Genomic DNA, 17,294 nt, shown 5'->3' on the forward strand with positions numbered 1-17,294 from the left:
AGTAATCTCAGAACTCCCTCCCAAAATTGGGGTAACCAAAGAGAAAGAGTTCCACCCCAATCTGCAGCAACCAGAGCAGTTATAATAGCAGAAGTAGTGGAAGAGGAAAGAGGTCAGATTTATGCCACAATTGAAAACCAAGGGCCAAATCGTCAATTCTCTGTCATACTCCAGCTGAGTATAAGGGTAAGTCATTCAAACTTTTGATTGATTTAGGCAATACTCATTCATTTATTTTCCCTGGATGCTTGCGTAAGCTAGTCTTAAAACAGAAATCAGGGAAACCTATGCAAGTTGAATTGGCCAGTGGGAAGATCCTTTTCACTCACCACCCCATGAGACAGATCGTATTCAGTTTAATCTAGATAGGAATGTAACTGACTGTCAATTCAGAGTCCTACCTTTGGGAGTTTTTGACCGGATCCTTGGAATGGATTGGCTCCACAAAAATCAAGCTGACATTCACTGTCACAGTGGAACCATTTCCTTCTATGACCTTCACGGAAACAAAGTTCAAGGAACTGGAATTTCAGGATCCCCAAGTTTGCAATTAGTAAAAGCTTCTAAATTACTGAAAGGACTTAGAAAGAAGCAGCTCATTTATGTTATCAAAATGAATCCAATAGACTCAAAGTTAAAAGCTAAAGAACCAGAATGGTTAAGTGAGTATGATGATTTATTCCCAACAGAGCTAATAGAGATGCCTCCAATTCGAAAAGTAGATCATGTGATAGAATTGACCCCCGGAGCTTAGCCAGTAGCCCAGCGCACGTACAGAATGCCACTCCCTAAAGCCATTGAACTCAAGGAACAGCTTAGGCAGCTGTTAGAACAAGGGTTTGTAAGACCCAGTGTTTCACCTTGGGGAGCGCCAGTTCTCTTTCAGAAAAAGAAAGATGGAACAGTAAGACTCTGTGTGGATTACAGAGGTCTCAATCAGCTGACAATTAAGAATAAGTATCCTATCTCCAAAATTGATGAGCTTCTAGACAAGCTAAGTGGAGCCCAGATCTTCACAAAGATAGATCTCAAATCATGGTCCAGATCAGGATTTAATGAGCAAGATATCTCGAAGACAGCCATCAATATTCGATATGGGCACTATGAATTTACAGTCATGCCATTTGGATTGACAAATGTCCCAGCTACATTCAATCGCCTAATGCAGGACATTCTCAGAGAATACTTGGATGATTTTGTTCTTATTTTCTTTGATGATATTCTGATTTACTCAAAGAATGCATCCCACCATGAAGCTCACGTCCGAAAAGTTCTTGAGATTTTAAGGAAGCACCAACTCTTTGCAAAAAAGAGCAAATGCACTTTCTCTGCCGACCATGTTAAATACTTGGGCTTCCTAGTATCCAAAGACATAATTTCTCTAGATTCCGCAAGAGGTGCACTCATGCAGGAAGGTCATGCAGTGGCCTATGAATCCCGAAAACTCAGAACGCATGAGAGAAATTATGATGTCCACGACCTAGAGCTACTTTCAGTAGTATATACCCTGAAGTTGTGTGGAGACATTACCTATTGGGTCAAAGATTCACTTTGATGATAGATCATTAGAGCTCAGAAGGATCTCAACATGCGCCAAAGAAGGTGGATGCAGACCCTACAGGAATTTGATTTTGAAATCAAGTACCACCGAGGCAAAGAAGGTGGATGCAGACCCTACAGAAGGATCTCAACATGCCCCAAAGAAGGTGGATGCAGACCCTACAGGAATTTGATTTTGAAATCAAGTACCACCGAGGCAAAGAAAATGTGGTAGCAGATGCCCTTAAGCAGAAAAGCCTCTTTGCTTGCAAATCACAGTGGTGTCAAATCCATTGATTAATGAAGCAAGAGAGAGAAGATCATGCAGGATAGATTCTTTGGCCCTATTGCTACCCTACTTATGCAGGAGAGCAAAACTCCTCAGGAGTTGAACCGAGTTCAAGGGTACAGCCTGGATGAAGGAGTTAAGTTGAACCGAGTTCAAGGGTATAGCCTGGATGAAGGAGTTAAGTTGAACCGAGTTCAGGGGTACAGCCTGGATGAAGGAGTTATATATTACAATAGCAGGCTATGCATTCCCAATGATGAGGGAACTAAGGGTCAAATTCTGAATGAAGCCCATGACAGCCTTATCGCAGGACATCCAAGTTTCATCAAGACCTACATGTCTGTAAAGAAAAGCTTCTTTTGACCTAGACTAAAAAAGGATGTACTTAATCATGTACGTCAAGGCCTAATTTGTCAGAAAGTCAAAGCAGAGAGAGTAAAAATGCCTGGGAAGTTACATCCATTAGACATCCCCCAGATGAAGTGGGAATGTATCAGTATGGATTTTATTACTGGACTACCTTCAGTGTAATCAGGTTATAACTCCATCTTCGTGGTAGTTGATAGACTAACCAAAGTTACCCATCTGATTCCAGTAAAAGAAACCTACACTGCAGTGGATGTGGCCAGAGTGTTCTTCAAGGAAATCTTTAGATTGCATGGCCTACCCAGGAGAATAGTAAGTGATCGAGATCCCAAGTTCACGTCAAGATTCTGGACTGCATTTTTCGAAGCAGTAGGAACTTTCTTGGATCTCAGCACAGCTTACCACCCTGAGACCGATGGTCAAACAGAAAGGGTGAACCAAGTAATCGAAGATATACTTCGATCATGCTGGCAGGGAACCCAAGAAGTGGCTAAGCTATTTGCACACCTAGTCAAGTTCACCTACAATGCTTCTTATCACCGAAGCATCGAGATGAGCCCTTTCAAAGCTCTGTATGGATAACACCATTAACTTGGTCCGACCTATGATTAGGGTCGAGATGTCCAGACAGATGCTTGACGACATGGAATAGTAGATGCAGTCAATCCACAAAGATTTAAGGACTTCCCAGGATAGATAGAAGCAGTATGCAGATAAGAAGAGGTCAGACAGAAAATTCGAAGAAGCAGATACGGTCTTCATTCGAGTATACCCCAAAAGAAGTTCTCTATCTCTTAGGAAGTACAAGAAGTTATCCCCCAGATACTGTGGGCTATATCTGATTATAAAGAAAGTAGGTGACTTAGTCTATGAACTTCTTCTGCCTCCTCATCTCAAAGTACATAATGTATTTTATGTCAGCCTACTTCACAAGTATGTACCGAGCCCGAATCATGTGCTTAATGATGAACTCTTAACTTCTTTAACCCAAGGACTGATGGAATTCCAACCTGAAGAAATCCTTGATATTTGAGAAAAGGTTCTCAGGAACAGAATTCTAAGAGAATTATAAGTCAAATGGAAGTTCTATTCTTTTGAAGACGCCACCTGGGAGAAAGAAGCCGAACTGATGCGAGATTACCCCCAGTTTGCGAGATCAGGACATCTCGCATTTTTCAAGTGGGAGAGAATGTAAGATTCCTCCCCAGCCCCTCAAGATGTCCAGTTTCTTTCCCTGTAATCAATCCCCTTTTCAGAATAATAAAAGATCTTGTTTCTACCTGTTTTGACCTAGAGAGAGAAAATATTCTAGAGAGAGATAACTCAGTTTTTAGATATCTTTGGATGGAAAAATATCCTTTCTTATTAAAATAAATTCTCCCAAAATAAAAGTTTAAAAAGAATTTCCTAAGGTGCATTAGAAATAAATTATCATGTGCTCAGACCTTAGCCTAAGGGTCTAAAATTTTTAAAAATTTTGGATTAAGATTCTGAAGGACCAATAAGATTAATCCAAATGTAGGGAGGAGATAAATTAAAGAAATAAAGAAAACCCTCCTAAAAATGAGTAAATACTCACATAAGATGAAAAGTAGACTAAGCACCAAAGGAAACTTTTAAAAAATGAATTTTTGACCTCAGAGTGGAGATTCCCCCTCCTGAAGGAGGTGCCTTTTTTCTCATCATTACTTTTCATTTTAAATCAATAAAATGAGATATTTCATCTCTCCTCTCTCCTATTTCAAGTCTAGTTCCAAAAAGTAAGTTGAATTGACCTAAAAATGGTCAAAAATTGACCAAACTGATCTGAAAAATTCTAGAATCAGTTTGCTTGGTTTGAGGCTCACTTTTTTCTATAAATAGAAGCCTCCCCCTTTGTAAAAGCTTAATAGTGTTTATACACTGTTACTCTACTCCTACTACCCCAGCCAAATACATTAAATTCACTTGATAATTCAATTGTTTTGACTCTTGATCCAAACAAGAGTAGAACCCTCAATCCCTCAAGCCAAAGAAAAGCTCACAAAACTCCATGTAAGCTTTGAAAAAATTTACTTTTTAATTTAAATCTATGATTTTCTATTTTCTTTGTTTTCTTTTTCAGTAGATTAAAGTAAATCATGATATTATGCCTTGATGAAAAGGCTATCCCCTTCTCTTCCTTAAGAATTCAGTCTTTCTTTATCCTAAAATGAGTAACAAATAGATTAATTAAAATTTTCTTATTGTTTATTCTCTAGAAAGTAAAAATTGAGTGGATTAGTGTACTTTACTTCAAAGTGGGATTAATTTTAAATTAAAAATTAAAATATAAAAATTGAGAAATGATCAGCCATACAAAGGTTATGGTAAAATTTTCTTAAATTTTATGAAAAATAAAGTTTATTTTTATGTTATTCAAAAAGAGTAATCTCCACCGTTTGTGCATTCTAAAAGAAATATTTTTATTTACTCCATGTACATTATTCTCCTATGAATATGCATGGATATCATTGATATTAATTATTGAAATTAATTTCTATGCATAGAAAGATGCATATTGAAAATCTTTTTATTATAAAAGTGTTGTTTTCATTGAATTTAAATTCTATGCATGGAAAGATGCATAACAGAATTTTTTTAATTATAAAAGTGTTATTTTCATTGAATTTAATTTATATACGTGGAAAGATGCATAATGAATTTTTTTTAATTATAAAAGTTATTTTCATTGAATTTAATTTCTATGCATAAAAAGATGCATAAAGAAATTCTTTTTATTTTAAAAGTGTTATTCTTATTGAATTGATTTTATGCATAAATAGATGCATGAAAAGATTTTCTTTTATATAAAAGTGTTATTTTCATTGAAGTTGGATTTTATGCATAAATGGATGCATAAAGAATTTTTTTTAATATCAAAATTAGATTCTCTTTAATTTTATGTAATTTCCATGAATAATTGATAAATGAATAAGTAAATACTCTTAGAGAGAAATTTCTATCGTTTCATATTCACTTAGATTGTAAAGAGAAAATTCAAGAAATCTATCGAAGTCGAAATATTCAAATAAATGATTTATTTATTTCTCATCGAAATTCGTGATTAATTTAAAAATCAGTTAAGTGAATATTCAATGAATGAAATTCAGTAATATAGTAATTGAAATATCACCCCCCTTTCAAGAAAGATAGTTCAGAAAAAATCTTATCAGACTCGAACCCTGAATTAGACTATGACCAAGACCAAACTCTTTCGTCAAATTCGAGAAAAGACGATGTGACCAGTTCAGGATAATACACTCAAATCACCCACCAAATCTGAAACTAAGTAGAGACCCTTTGAATTGATCTGAGGATCAAGGTTACAGAATTCGAGAAATTATGTTTTGAAATTCAATATTACGATTATGAAGTTTTGGGGATACTAATTTAAGATATACTCATTGTATTAAAAAAAAATCAAACTCAAGACTTGCATAGAAACCCTGTTTTCTTTTACGCCAAAATGTTGGAGAGAGCATTTGGTATATGTGTTTTTCTAAGTAAAGTTTGGTTACAACAGCTGGCAGGGAGTGTTCAAAGGACGACTCACGCGACAAAGCCTGACCAGCCTCGGTAGGGTTAAAATGATGCGCTTCTGGTACGATGGACGAGGACCGACGAAGCGATCCCTGAGTGAAGTGCCAGGACACCTAAGGAGGATCCTGGAAAAGAGTCGAGAAAGATATTGTATGATGGACCAATGATTATTGTAATTTGTTACTGGATCTCGTTGTGCTGACCAGCTGGTCTCAACGGAGAGTCCAAAGTGATACTGTTTTTTTGGAGAAACAAGGATTGGTTGAAAATTTTGAGTTATGACATCTGTAATCAATAACTGTATGTCAATGGATTGTTTTATAAGTTAAAGTTTAAAGAGGAGTGTGTACGTATCTATATTCGAAAGCAAAAGTTAAGAAAGACATTCAATTATAAGTGGGTGAGTAATTGTCTGGTTCTACCAATTCCAGTGGTTGGGTGGTGGCTAACCCATGGGCCGGATGGGATTAGATTGAAATCAGTAGAGTTTTAATAATGAAATTGATTAATAAGAACACGCTTAGAACTCGAGCAGTTAAATAAAAACCTGAAGACTTCTCAAATGAAAAGATCAACAACTATGCTTGATTCAGTTAGAAAAAAAGCGTTGATTTTTTCAAGTTAAGTCTGTAATAGTTTTCTTTCTATCTGGTTTAATCAGGTGAAGGTTAGTTTAGTCTCTTGACCCTGTTAGAAAATACGTTAAGGAAATCAAAAAGGTAAAATCATTCCCGTTTTTCGGGCAAGGAAAATTTCCCCGGTTTCGGTTTCGAAATGACCAACAGATTAATCTCGTGTTCGGACATTCGAGAACGAGACCTCGAGTGGGAAACCCTGCCCCACGCAAGAAGAAGCTACTTTCGATACTAGCAACCGAGAATTCGGTGCGTGGAGAGGACAATGGGATCCCACATTTTGACTCTTGCACATAGCACAAGCATACCACAGTGCACATGCCATCACGCATATTAATGTCGTCTCTTAGACCCTTGCATAGTTACACCCTTGTCTTTTGTAAGACATCAACGCAATCTCTTCCCCTCCCTCTCACATACTCAGTTTCTTTGCGACAAAGCATAAGATGGGGCATGCCATATTATTAAAAGAGCTAGCTGTGGGATTAATTCTTATTTCCAGCAACCAACAAGAGAAGTAAAACACTTTCTTGTGTCAAACTTGATCTTTGCACGCTGCTTTAAAGCTGTCTCACTATACATAAACAAGGCCAAAGGACTGCTGGAATATCAGCAGATCTCACAACAATTGATATCGCTGTTTATGCGATCCTTTTTTTGGGATTCATGATTATCATCCTTGTTCTTACACTCGATGGTTAGTTTTGTTAAATTGTCCATAGTTTTGAGATGGAAATGCTCCAAGCAAGGACTCTTCTAGAATGAAAGAAAATGATTTTTGATTGGCAAATGAACAAATGGTTGGGTACATAAAACTTGAAATGTTGATATACAAGAAGGCCCATGCCATGAACTTCTTAGGTTTTGCTCCGATCCAAGACACAAATGAAAATCCAGAATCTTGAAATAAATGTTTTCACTATCCTTCCAATGTGGCAATCTTGTGGATTTAGTATGAACCCTGTGTTTAGACCTGCAGCATAGTACAAACAATTAAATACTAAAGCGAATTCACCTCACCCTGCAAGATGGTACAAATGTTCTGAGTTTCAAATAATACCTTGGGAATGAACTTGAGTCCAACTTTCACCTCCCCCTGCGGCCCCCCTGCTTTGCTTACTACCCCATAATTGGTTGGTGGGACATGACCTTGGGTAAACACCTTTTGCAATGGAATCCTGCTCACTCAGGCACAAATTTTAAGGTCTCAAATGAGTTGAGGACACACAAAAAAGATGGAGTCCGCAACTTACAAACCCCAAGCAACCCTCCACTATTGCCATTGTCATATTTGAAACAACATACTAAGAAAGAAGATACTCACTGGGCATCTCCTAGTGGATCATCTTCTGTGAAGGTATCTCTATCGAAAATCTTGATGGTGGCCTCAGTGACCTCACTATCAATTGTAAAGACAAAGGTTTGATCCCAAATAGGATCACTCCCTGCATCTGAGAGACCAGATAGCTATCCTTGCTTATCTACATGCAGCTTAAACCTGGTTTTATGGCATAATCTGCACTGTATTTATGAGGTGCTCATTTGACTGAGCACAAGGATAAGGATGCTTTACTTACTTTCCATTGTTCGGCTTTTCAAGGTCTGCTTGTTACAAGTGATGATGGCATATGGGTCAGATTTATCTGTAAATTTTCAGGGTTTTAAAAAAGACAAGTTAGGGAATTAAGTATCCTGAGATGGATCATGGAAGACAGCCATAGATAGGTTCTAACCAAAGACGTCTGCTGAAAGCAAGCCATGGCCTTGCACAAGGTGGAGCTCCAAAGATCCATGCTGAACCTGCCCACAAAGAAAGAAACTGGGGTCAAGTCCAGCAATGGTGTCAAACTGAAAGGGTCATACAATACATAAAATATGCTATACCCACCTTCGGAAAGAATTTCAAACGTAGTTCGACCTCACCGTGGTACCTTCCACTGCGAAGCTGAACCTTGTATTTAGCCGGTGCAATTTCGCGATGGGCATAAACACTGGCCAAGGGTATCCTGCAAACAGCAAGCCAATGGTATCCTTTCCACCATGTATTCCCTTCTTTTGGATGCATTCAGACAAAACATAACAGAAAGGAGAGAGGCTTACAACACAGATCCCATGGCTTCATCCCTGCCATGTGTCTCAAGATCATAGATGGCAATGGCAAGATCTGTGATGCCGTCGGGGACCTTGAACAGAAATGTCTGGTTCCAAACGGGGTTACTCCCTCCATCTGAAGCCAGAACAAACGGGGATCTTCTCAGCTGAAACCTAGACCTTCGTGGCGCCCAAATCACAAGGATGGCTTGGATAAAATTTTCTCAAATAGCTTACCATGAATGGTACGACTCCGGTGAGTCACATGGCCACATGACAGGACTGCATATGGGTCAGATTTGCCTGCAGGAAACCAAGAAGAAAAGTATTAAAAAGGGCTCTCTCTCTCTCTCTCTCTCTCTCTCACACACACACACACACACGCACATAAATGGCTGAGAAAGCAGCATATGGCTCGACTCACCAAAAGCTTCAACGTCCTTGAGGTCATGGCCTCTAATGAGCTCCACTTCAACAGTCCCCTGCGGCATGCTGTGTGAGCTTCTAACCTTTTACTCTTGCGCAGAGAAAACCGCTTCCTTCTCACGACGATGACATAAGTGTTCCCGGGCGGCTGACGATGCCGAGAATGCAACGGTGCCAACCTGGTGTTGACTCTCTCCCATGGTACTTGGGCTTTAGGAGGGGCCCCTCTTCAGGATTCTCATCTACCCTTGTGGCATATGTGATTCATCAAGAAGGATAGAGCTTCATACCCCCTACTATCAATTGACACTAACTATTTATAAGAATGTTCAAGTTGGCATCATGAACAAATGCATTCATGAAGATGATTTTGTCTGTGTTCACAAGCTTACAAAGATGACAAAAGTTTGCAATTAAGACGATTCAATCAGCTTCAAGAAGTTAATCATAACCACTAGAATGCCCAAATAATCTTTATACACAATATATATATTCGTATCGCATGACGGCTAACAAGCTTGACTCTAGAGAGAGAGAGAGAGATTCTCTCTCTACCAAGTCGAAGAAGAAGAAGAGATCCACCAGGGATGGAAGCCAAGGTTCACGACCCAAAACTTAGTGGGTTAATGAGGAGTTACCGCATGCCCAAGGATACTATGAAGGAAATACCAAGCTATGGCTCCCACAACCAACTATCATGCCAAAGCAAGGGAGACTTAAACATGATGCAAACACACACCAAGGAGCCAGAGGTATTGGTTGCAACACAAGGGTTTGGTTTACCAAAGTTATCCTCTATCGTACACTAAACCTCTCCCACTGCTTGCTCATTGCCCAAAACTAAGAAGCCACAACCAACACCATAATGGTAATGGAAACTCAAGGAAACCAAAAGGAAGTACATCGTATCCTAGTGTAAGGAAGACTCAAAACCAAAGGAAAATCAACTTATGACCTAGAATCCCACATAATTTTAGGTATAGAAGTTTAATAATATTATTTGGGTATTGTCAAGAACCATCATAATTCTTTTTTATAAACTGATTTTCAAAAGAGTCATGATTTGGGTTTAATAGATCTCTAACAAAGCTAATTGAGTCACTATTTACAACTAATGCAAGGTCAAAGATTCAACTTGAATTCTCCCATCACATAAAGTCTTTGGATAAGATAATTAACTAATAAATCATATTTATCATTGTCGATGCATATCAAGTTCTAGATGAGAAATTAGTATAGGATTTAATTATTGCTAAAGACACGGTATGTTTTCTTGAGGACTAAATGCATAATATCAATAGATACAAGTTTTTAAGCTCTTTTTTTCAAGAAACTAGATCAAATAAAATCACAAAACAATTAATAAATAGCACAAAGAATGGATAGAAAGTCCCTTGGGCACCCACTACAAGTTCTGAAATGGTTGATGGGGTGTAGAATTATAACACTCCATGAATAACCAATCACTTATGTCCCTTGATTTCCACCACACCTTTGTGGTGATAGATTTCCAAGGAAAAGAGTCATACAACATGATCCTCAAAAGGTCTTATATGAGAGAAGCAAGGATATTTACGATTAGGAAACCAATCACATTTACATATGCAAAGGTAACCAATCGTTAAAAAATAGACTTAAAAACAGGGAAAAACTTATACAACATGTTGTAAATGTTACAACAAGTTGTTGGATAGTGAAGATCAAAACTAGGACTTTGAGCCTCTACCACAGTTAGAGCATGGTGACTCTGAGCATTGGGTTTATGTCCTGAAAACCATGGATACTCTTCCACAAAAGTTTGGAATGGGACATAAATAACCTCTCTATGCATGCTTAGGGTAGTGCCCCTTTTGGGAGCAAATAATAACTTTGAACCAAAGGTATCTAGCATGGACTCCTCCATAGAAGGATCAACTTCTACACCACCCACATTCACCCAACCAATAATGAGAAAACCGCATAGAAAGAGTAAGAAGTATCTCCTCCCCATGGAGATGGATCTTCACTAGCTTCACTATGTTGAGGTTGTGAATTGAGACATACTCTAGAAGCTAGCCTAAATAAGATCACCCTTTGGGCCAAGATAGTGGCCAATAAAGGTGTGAGGAGGCCACGAGCTCTAGGCAAGCCAATAAAGGTGTGAGGAGCCCACGAGCTCTAGGCAAGCCAAGCTCTACCGAGCCCCTAGACGCAAACTCACTAAAGGTAACAAGGAGCCCACTGATGGCTTGATAAACCAAAGCTTTCCTAAGCCACTAGATGCAAACTCAAATAAAGTCAAGGACGAGGCATAAAAGAAATGCCATGGTGAAGAACCTAAGCTAGTCTTTATTGCCAAAGACGTCACCCATGACCAAGAAGAAGATTTGGTAGCCTCGCTCAAGAACCTAAGGTAGTCTTTATTGCCAAAGACCTCACCTGTGACCCTCACCCATGACCAAGAAGAGGATTTGGTAGCCTCGCTGAAGTATTTTTATCGCCTGAAAATACACACTGGCATGAAGGGAATTCCTCCAAAGTGGTAAAACACACCATTCCTCTCCACGAAGGTGCAAAAGCCATCCAAACAAAGAGCCTATCACATGTATCCCAAGTACGGATAAATGAGTTAGATAAGCTCATCGACACGAGATTTGTGCATGAGACACACCAAGTGGTTGTCTCACTGATAGTGATCCTTCCCAAAAAGAAATAGAAAGCTTAGAGTATGTGGCATTAACCTCAAAAAGGTTAATGCCACCACAGTTCGCACGACACCACTACCCCTTGCCTTATACCAACGACATGTTGAGAAAAGTCACAGACGCAAAAGCTTATAGCTTCTTAGATGGCTTCTCATGTTACAACCAAGTGTTGCTTGACTTAACTAATCAAATGCAAGAAATAATTTACTATGAAGTGGGGAACCTAAGCTTTATCATGTTGCTTTATTATGTCATTCCCTTTAGCTTGACTAATGCCCAAACCTATGCTAAGAAGTGGGGAACCTATGCTTTATTGTGTTGCTTTATCACGTCATACCCTTTAGCTTGAGTTATGCCCTTGCCATCTTCCAAATGCAGCCTTCAATCCTTTGGAAGATCCTAGAGATATTTATTAATGACCTATGTATGCACTCGAAGTGAAAGGATCATCTTACTCATCTTAGACTTGTGTTTAAGAGATTATGCCGACTACTCAACTACCAATTCTAGATCAAACCTGGTTAGACACATTATCTCTAAGAAGAACATCTCCACCATAGGCAAGAACAAGATCTACATGATCTTCGAGTTACCACCACCCATCAATTATAAAGGGATATAGAGATTCATGGGACATGTAGGGTATTATAGAAGATTCATATTCTTGTATGCCATATAAGTTGTTGATTATCTTTGAATAGACAAAAACGAATGCCAATAGGCATACAAAAAACCTAAAGAAGGCATTAGTGAGCACACCCAGCTTGAGATCTCCCCAAGTAGGAATCTAATTTTCTATCTGCATATTAATGCTTCAACATTTGTTATGGGCTACCACACCTCCCAAGAAGGAACTCCACACAACCGTCAATGGGAGAAGAAATAGACACAACAATCATTGGGTACTTACCAATGCTTCGAGCTCGTGTCCCTTAAGGCTCCCCAAGCTTGCTTTGTTGGAAGCTCCACTTCTCCGAACACCACCTCCACGTTGTCACCCACGAAGTCGCTCTCACTATGAATGCAAGGCAATCAACCTTTCACTCTCTCACACACATGCATGCACACGAAAGAGGCACATGTACTAGAGCTCTCTCTCTCTCTCCAAAGTACAAGAGTTCTCATAGCACAAAGGGGGATTATGTCATTTCATTATGAGAATTGCCTTATATGCAACTGGCCCTTATTCACACTTGGGTGCCTAAAACTTACTAACTAAGGCCTTGGGTGGCCAGATTCTCAATACTACTTTTATAGTGCCTTTTCATGACCCTTATTTTAATATTCTCAATTGGAGGAGCATCTTTGTTAATCCAAAATGGGATTAACATCTCCCCCTACCTAATGTAGGTTCTGTCCTCAGAACCTTTTATCAAGGTCGAAAGACCTGGTTACCGAACTCATGTCTGTAAAAGTTCCGGCGTGACTAAAGCTTTTTCAGGGTTCTTCTAAATACTGAGTGGGATGTCCAGAACCCGGTGTCAACCATATCTTCAAATGTGATGTGCATGTAGCCGAGAAGACACCTTAGGCGATGATAGTATAGCATCATGTCTCTTTCATTAAGCCTTGTATTCATGTCGAAGAGGAGTTGCTCTGCTTCAAATCCATCGTACCGCTCCCTTGGCTGATCTATACGGACCACAATCAACTTTAAAAACCTAATTGTTGCCACAATAGTTGGATTAGGTATACGGTTCCAAGCTCTTATCCAGGTGAGCATTTATTGCCTTTGACTTGCAATATCTAGAAATGTTGATGGCAAAAACTTCAAAAAATTATAGCAAACATGAGAATCCCTTCGCTTGGCATCATGGAATTGTAGTGGCATGAACCTCCGCTTGATAAGCATGTAGAGCGGATCAACCCTTTGGGTTGGCGGGGAGCATTGGTACTAATGACTATACTCTGGAATCGTGAGATACTTCTTACGCCACTCTGGTTGTATACCAAAATCCTCAATTCGAGGATTGGTATCATCTGTTATGATGGCCGTGTAACCCCCCTTGTATGAACTAAATTTGCCTCCTTGAGCCACTTGCGGAAACAATAATTAATCATGAATGTAACAATCCGGATCTCGAGCAGGTCTGCTAGGTGGGGGTTTGCCAGCTTTTTATGGCTTGCCACATTCTCTCATAATGTACCTTCTCCTGTGATTGGTAAACAACTCTGTTAAATCTGGCACTGGGGTGCGAAGAGGATAATATACATAAGATTGCCTTCTTAATTCCACTTTAGAGTAAGCATCTGGCATGATTTTTGTTGTGGGTTCAAAAGGTGTGATTTTCATCAAGATCTTAAACATGAGCTTCGGCTTTAGTAGTGGATTGCCTCTTCTAATAAATCCCTCGTATTCAGCCAACTGTTAAGGACTCAAGGATAGATGTATCAGTAAAAGCATCAATTTGATCTTGAGGGTTGTTGCGTACCTCATCAAGCAGCCGTGTTGGGGTTTGGTGCCGGCATCTCATTGGGGTCTAGAGGGTTAGTGGGAATATTAATAGTAGGAAGAGAAGGTAATCGAGAGAGAGTGCATTCTGCCTCAGATAAGTTAGTAGGAGCTACACTACTGGTCATTGAAGAGAACACAAGATAAGTAGGTGAGATTGATGAACCTTGTGTCCCTTCGCGACCCTCTCCTGAACTTGGGGGTGGGTGATTTGGCTTGTTAGTCTTCATAAATTCCTAGTTCTTTTATGTCCTCGGGAGTTATATCAGGATAATCAATATGTTGTTTATCAAAATTATAGACTACAGTGGTTAGCATAGAGTCCAAATGTTTATGGATATTTTGATAAAGCTTTATAATACCAAAAGGATGATATAGAGTAGATTCGGAAAGATTCAAATGCTGATATGTATTATATACTTCTATCCACCCGTGGCTAATTATCCATTGATAACTTCTTGCAAACAACCTCGTAGTTGGCGAGTGTTATTGGAATATCATTTGGCATGAACAGGTCAAGTTTATCAACACTGTGATCCAAGACGTCTGATTGTTGTAACACACGGCACCAACTAAGGAGGTTGAGCACTATTGGATGTAAAGGATAGAAAAAGATGTTAGCGGGGCCAGTTAATACTATATCCCCCCGAAGAATTCCCATGATAATGGTGGCGTCAGCATCTCTTTCCGTATTTTGACGGATGAGTATAAGATCTCCTAGGCTGAGGTCTTCTGTTAGGTTAATCTCATACTGAAGGAGAGAGAGTGTTAATGCAAATAAAAACAGTGTTAGTGTTTAAGGAGGGGCCCGAGGAGTTACTGGCACAACGAACCTATTTCCGAGGCTCATTCGATAAGGAACTGTAATTCATATGTGGCTTTTGTCCTTTGAGTCCTTTGTTGCATGGCTAACTAGCGCTCGAGTTCTTGGATCCTTAAGTCTTTTGTGGAGAGAGGAGGTTGGAGATGGCAGCTTCTCAGACTTCTCGAGCAGTGGCTAGCTCATTGTATCTTTTGGTGGCTTCTTCTTGGTCCATTCTCGCGATTGTGATCTCTAGTTGAGCATCTTCAATCTGTTTCAGCCTTTCTGCTCTGCTAAACTCTAGCTGCTACATAGCTACTGATTTACATGTTCCAGCACTTACTAGTGGTTGGTCAGCATATGATCAATTTCCTCCTCCTTTGCTTGGATTACCTCATTTAAAGCTTTTAATTTTTCAGCATGTGCTCTATTTAGCTACTCTCTTTCAGTTTGAAGACTGACTACCTTTGTTCTGCTGTAGTTATGGCTTCGTTTAACTGAGTGATCTACTCTTTAAATCCATCTTCCTTGGTTGTGAACGTGGTCTAGGCATCCTGAAGCTGCTTAGTAAGCTGGGCTTCTTTCTATCTTGCTTGTGCTACAAGAAACTGATCAGAATCTAAGTCATGCAAGAAGGAACCTTCTCCAATTGTGCTTTTATCGTTTATTCTCATCTTCTTATTGGGGCTCGTAGGTTCTTTTGCTCTCTTTCTCTTATCAACATCGTGGGCAACTCGTTCGGTTTATGTGGCTTCTTCATATCTTGGACTCACCCCTGTCTATGGCACTTGTTATTCTTGAGCCTGTTCACCCATCTCTGCCGAAAAGTGGCTGGTCCGAAAGGACAGGATCGCAAAGTGGTGAGAGGTTGGGGAAGACCATTGGAGTAGGGATTGTGGGGATTGGCAACTCAGGAGCTACGCTAGCTGCTTTCTCCTTCTACTCCAGCGGCCTGTTTCAAGGATGCTATCTCTTTTGACACTTCTGCGTCCAAGCGCTGGGATTCAATTTCAACTTGTTAGAGGATCCCCCTCATCTTTTTATCTTTCTTAGTCATCTTACCCTTCTTCAATTCTTGTAAAACGGCTCTTCTATTTCTTATAAGACTGCTTATCCTTGTTGCAGCTCGACAGGAATGTTAGTGGATGGTTCCAAGGGTGCTACAGCCTGGGCACCTGTACTCCTTATGGGCCTTCTAAACTGGGATGTTTGCTGCATGGCTAAGCACTCTTGTAAGAAGGTAAGTTTTACACACCTTGGATTGGTGTGACTTAAGATAATTCTCCATCTCCCAATGATACCACGCCCAATCATCTTCTTTTTCTTCATGAATCTTGGCGCGTCGATGGATGGGGACCCTGTTATACCTGTCTACAAGTTTAACTTGCAGAAGCATAGACAGTGCTATGCAAGCCTTCTAATCAACTTCATTCCTATGTTATCATATTCTACCCCATTAGAGTTATAAGCAATTCTCTTCAACATGTCATTCATAGGCATTTTCTCAAAACTGTGTATATGTGTCGGAAGGGTGGGGGCAACTACAGAGCATCTTGAATCAGCTCTTCTATGCTAAGAACTTGCTCCGTTGTGCCATTTGACTTTGTCACTTTACCCCTCTTGGTAGATTTGTTATAAGTCTTCAGATACTTCCACACATAAATTTGTGTTGATAGTGCAGGGGATGATTTCTGCCATTCGACCAAGGCCCACACCTTTTCCAACTTGTCCTTGACTTCTGCATCCTCCAGTATCTGTAAGCACTCTAGGCTGTGGTACTGGAGCAAGATCTTTTTGTGAGTTGTCTGTATATCTGTGTTGATTATAGAGCCCTGAAACTTTTGCGCATATAGTCCCAGAGCAGATAGCTCAGTTTAGTGCCTTGGGTTCCTCTTTTCCTTTTGTCCACCATTGGGGATCCTGATGTACTTGCTTGAGTTACTGCCAGATTCTCTTCTGCCTCAGGGTCTTATGTAGTAGAGGAAGCTTTCTATAACATTGAAAAAAGTGTCAGTCGTAATGACTGGTAGGAGCTCATAGTTTCTTTTTTTGGTGTGGTGGAGAGGAGGGGTATGTGTGTGTGTGTGTGTGGGATTCTGATGTAGAGAGTGTTAAGGGAGTGAGCAATAACAAATGTGTGTGGGTTTAAGCTTTAATGCATGAAAGTGCAAGTCGTGAAAGAACAGTGTGTGAGGTGCTTAGCCCGTGAAATGGTAAAGATGTGAAGTGGTTAGTCGTGAAGTGCTTAGCACGTGAAATGGTAAAAACGTGAAATGGTAAAAACATGAAATGGTTACGGTGTGAAGTGCTTAGCACGTGAAATGGTAAAGACGTGAAGTGGTTAGTCCGTGAAGTGCTTAAAACGTGAAGTGGTTAGTCCATGAAGTGCTAATGTGAAGTGCTTAACACGTGAAGTGGTTAGTCCGTGAAATGGTTAAGACATGAAGTG

General features: G+C 39.7%; 1 protein-coding gene across 2 annotated transcripts; it reads right to left on the reverse strand.

Moving 5' to 3' along the window:
• Nucleotides 1–7,147: 7,147 nt before the first annotated feature.
• On the reverse strand, nucleotides 7,148–9,090 carry LOC147609208 (16 kDa phloem protein 2-like). Of its 2 annotated transcripts, none has more exons than XM_086787896.1 (9): nucleotides 8,906–9,090; nucleotides 8,719–8,784; nucleotides 8,491–8,617; nucleotides 8,279–8,396; nucleotides 8,124–8,190; nucleotides 7,968–8,033; nucleotides 7,715–7,841; nucleotides 7,451–7,568; nucleotides 7,148–7,363 (listed from the first exon to the last, which is right to left on the reverse strand). In XM_086787896.1, the coding sequence occupies exons 1-9, from the start codon at nucleotides 8,970–8,972 to the stop codon at nucleotides 7,358–7,360; spliced, it is 762 nt and encodes a 253-aa protein (XP_086644022.1). In that variant the 5' UTR covers nucleotides 8,973–9,090; the 3' UTR covers nucleotides 7,148–7,357. The 2 variants fall into 2 exon arrangements, with proteins under 2 accessions (XP_086644022.1, XP_086644023.1); XM_086787897.1 differs by having other exon boundaries at nucleotides 8,491–8,607; nucleotides 8,906–9,045.
• Nucleotides 9,091–17,294: the final 8,204 nt, after the last annotated feature.

Source organism: Cibotium barometz, chromosome 51 (genome assembly GCF_041138505.1).
Source record: "Cibotium barometz isolate CiBa-2024 chromosome 51, ASM4113850v1, whole genome shotgun sequence".
NCBI lineage: Eukaryota > Viridiplantae > Streptophyta > Polypodiopsida > Cyatheales > Cibotiaceae > Cibotium > Cibotium barometz.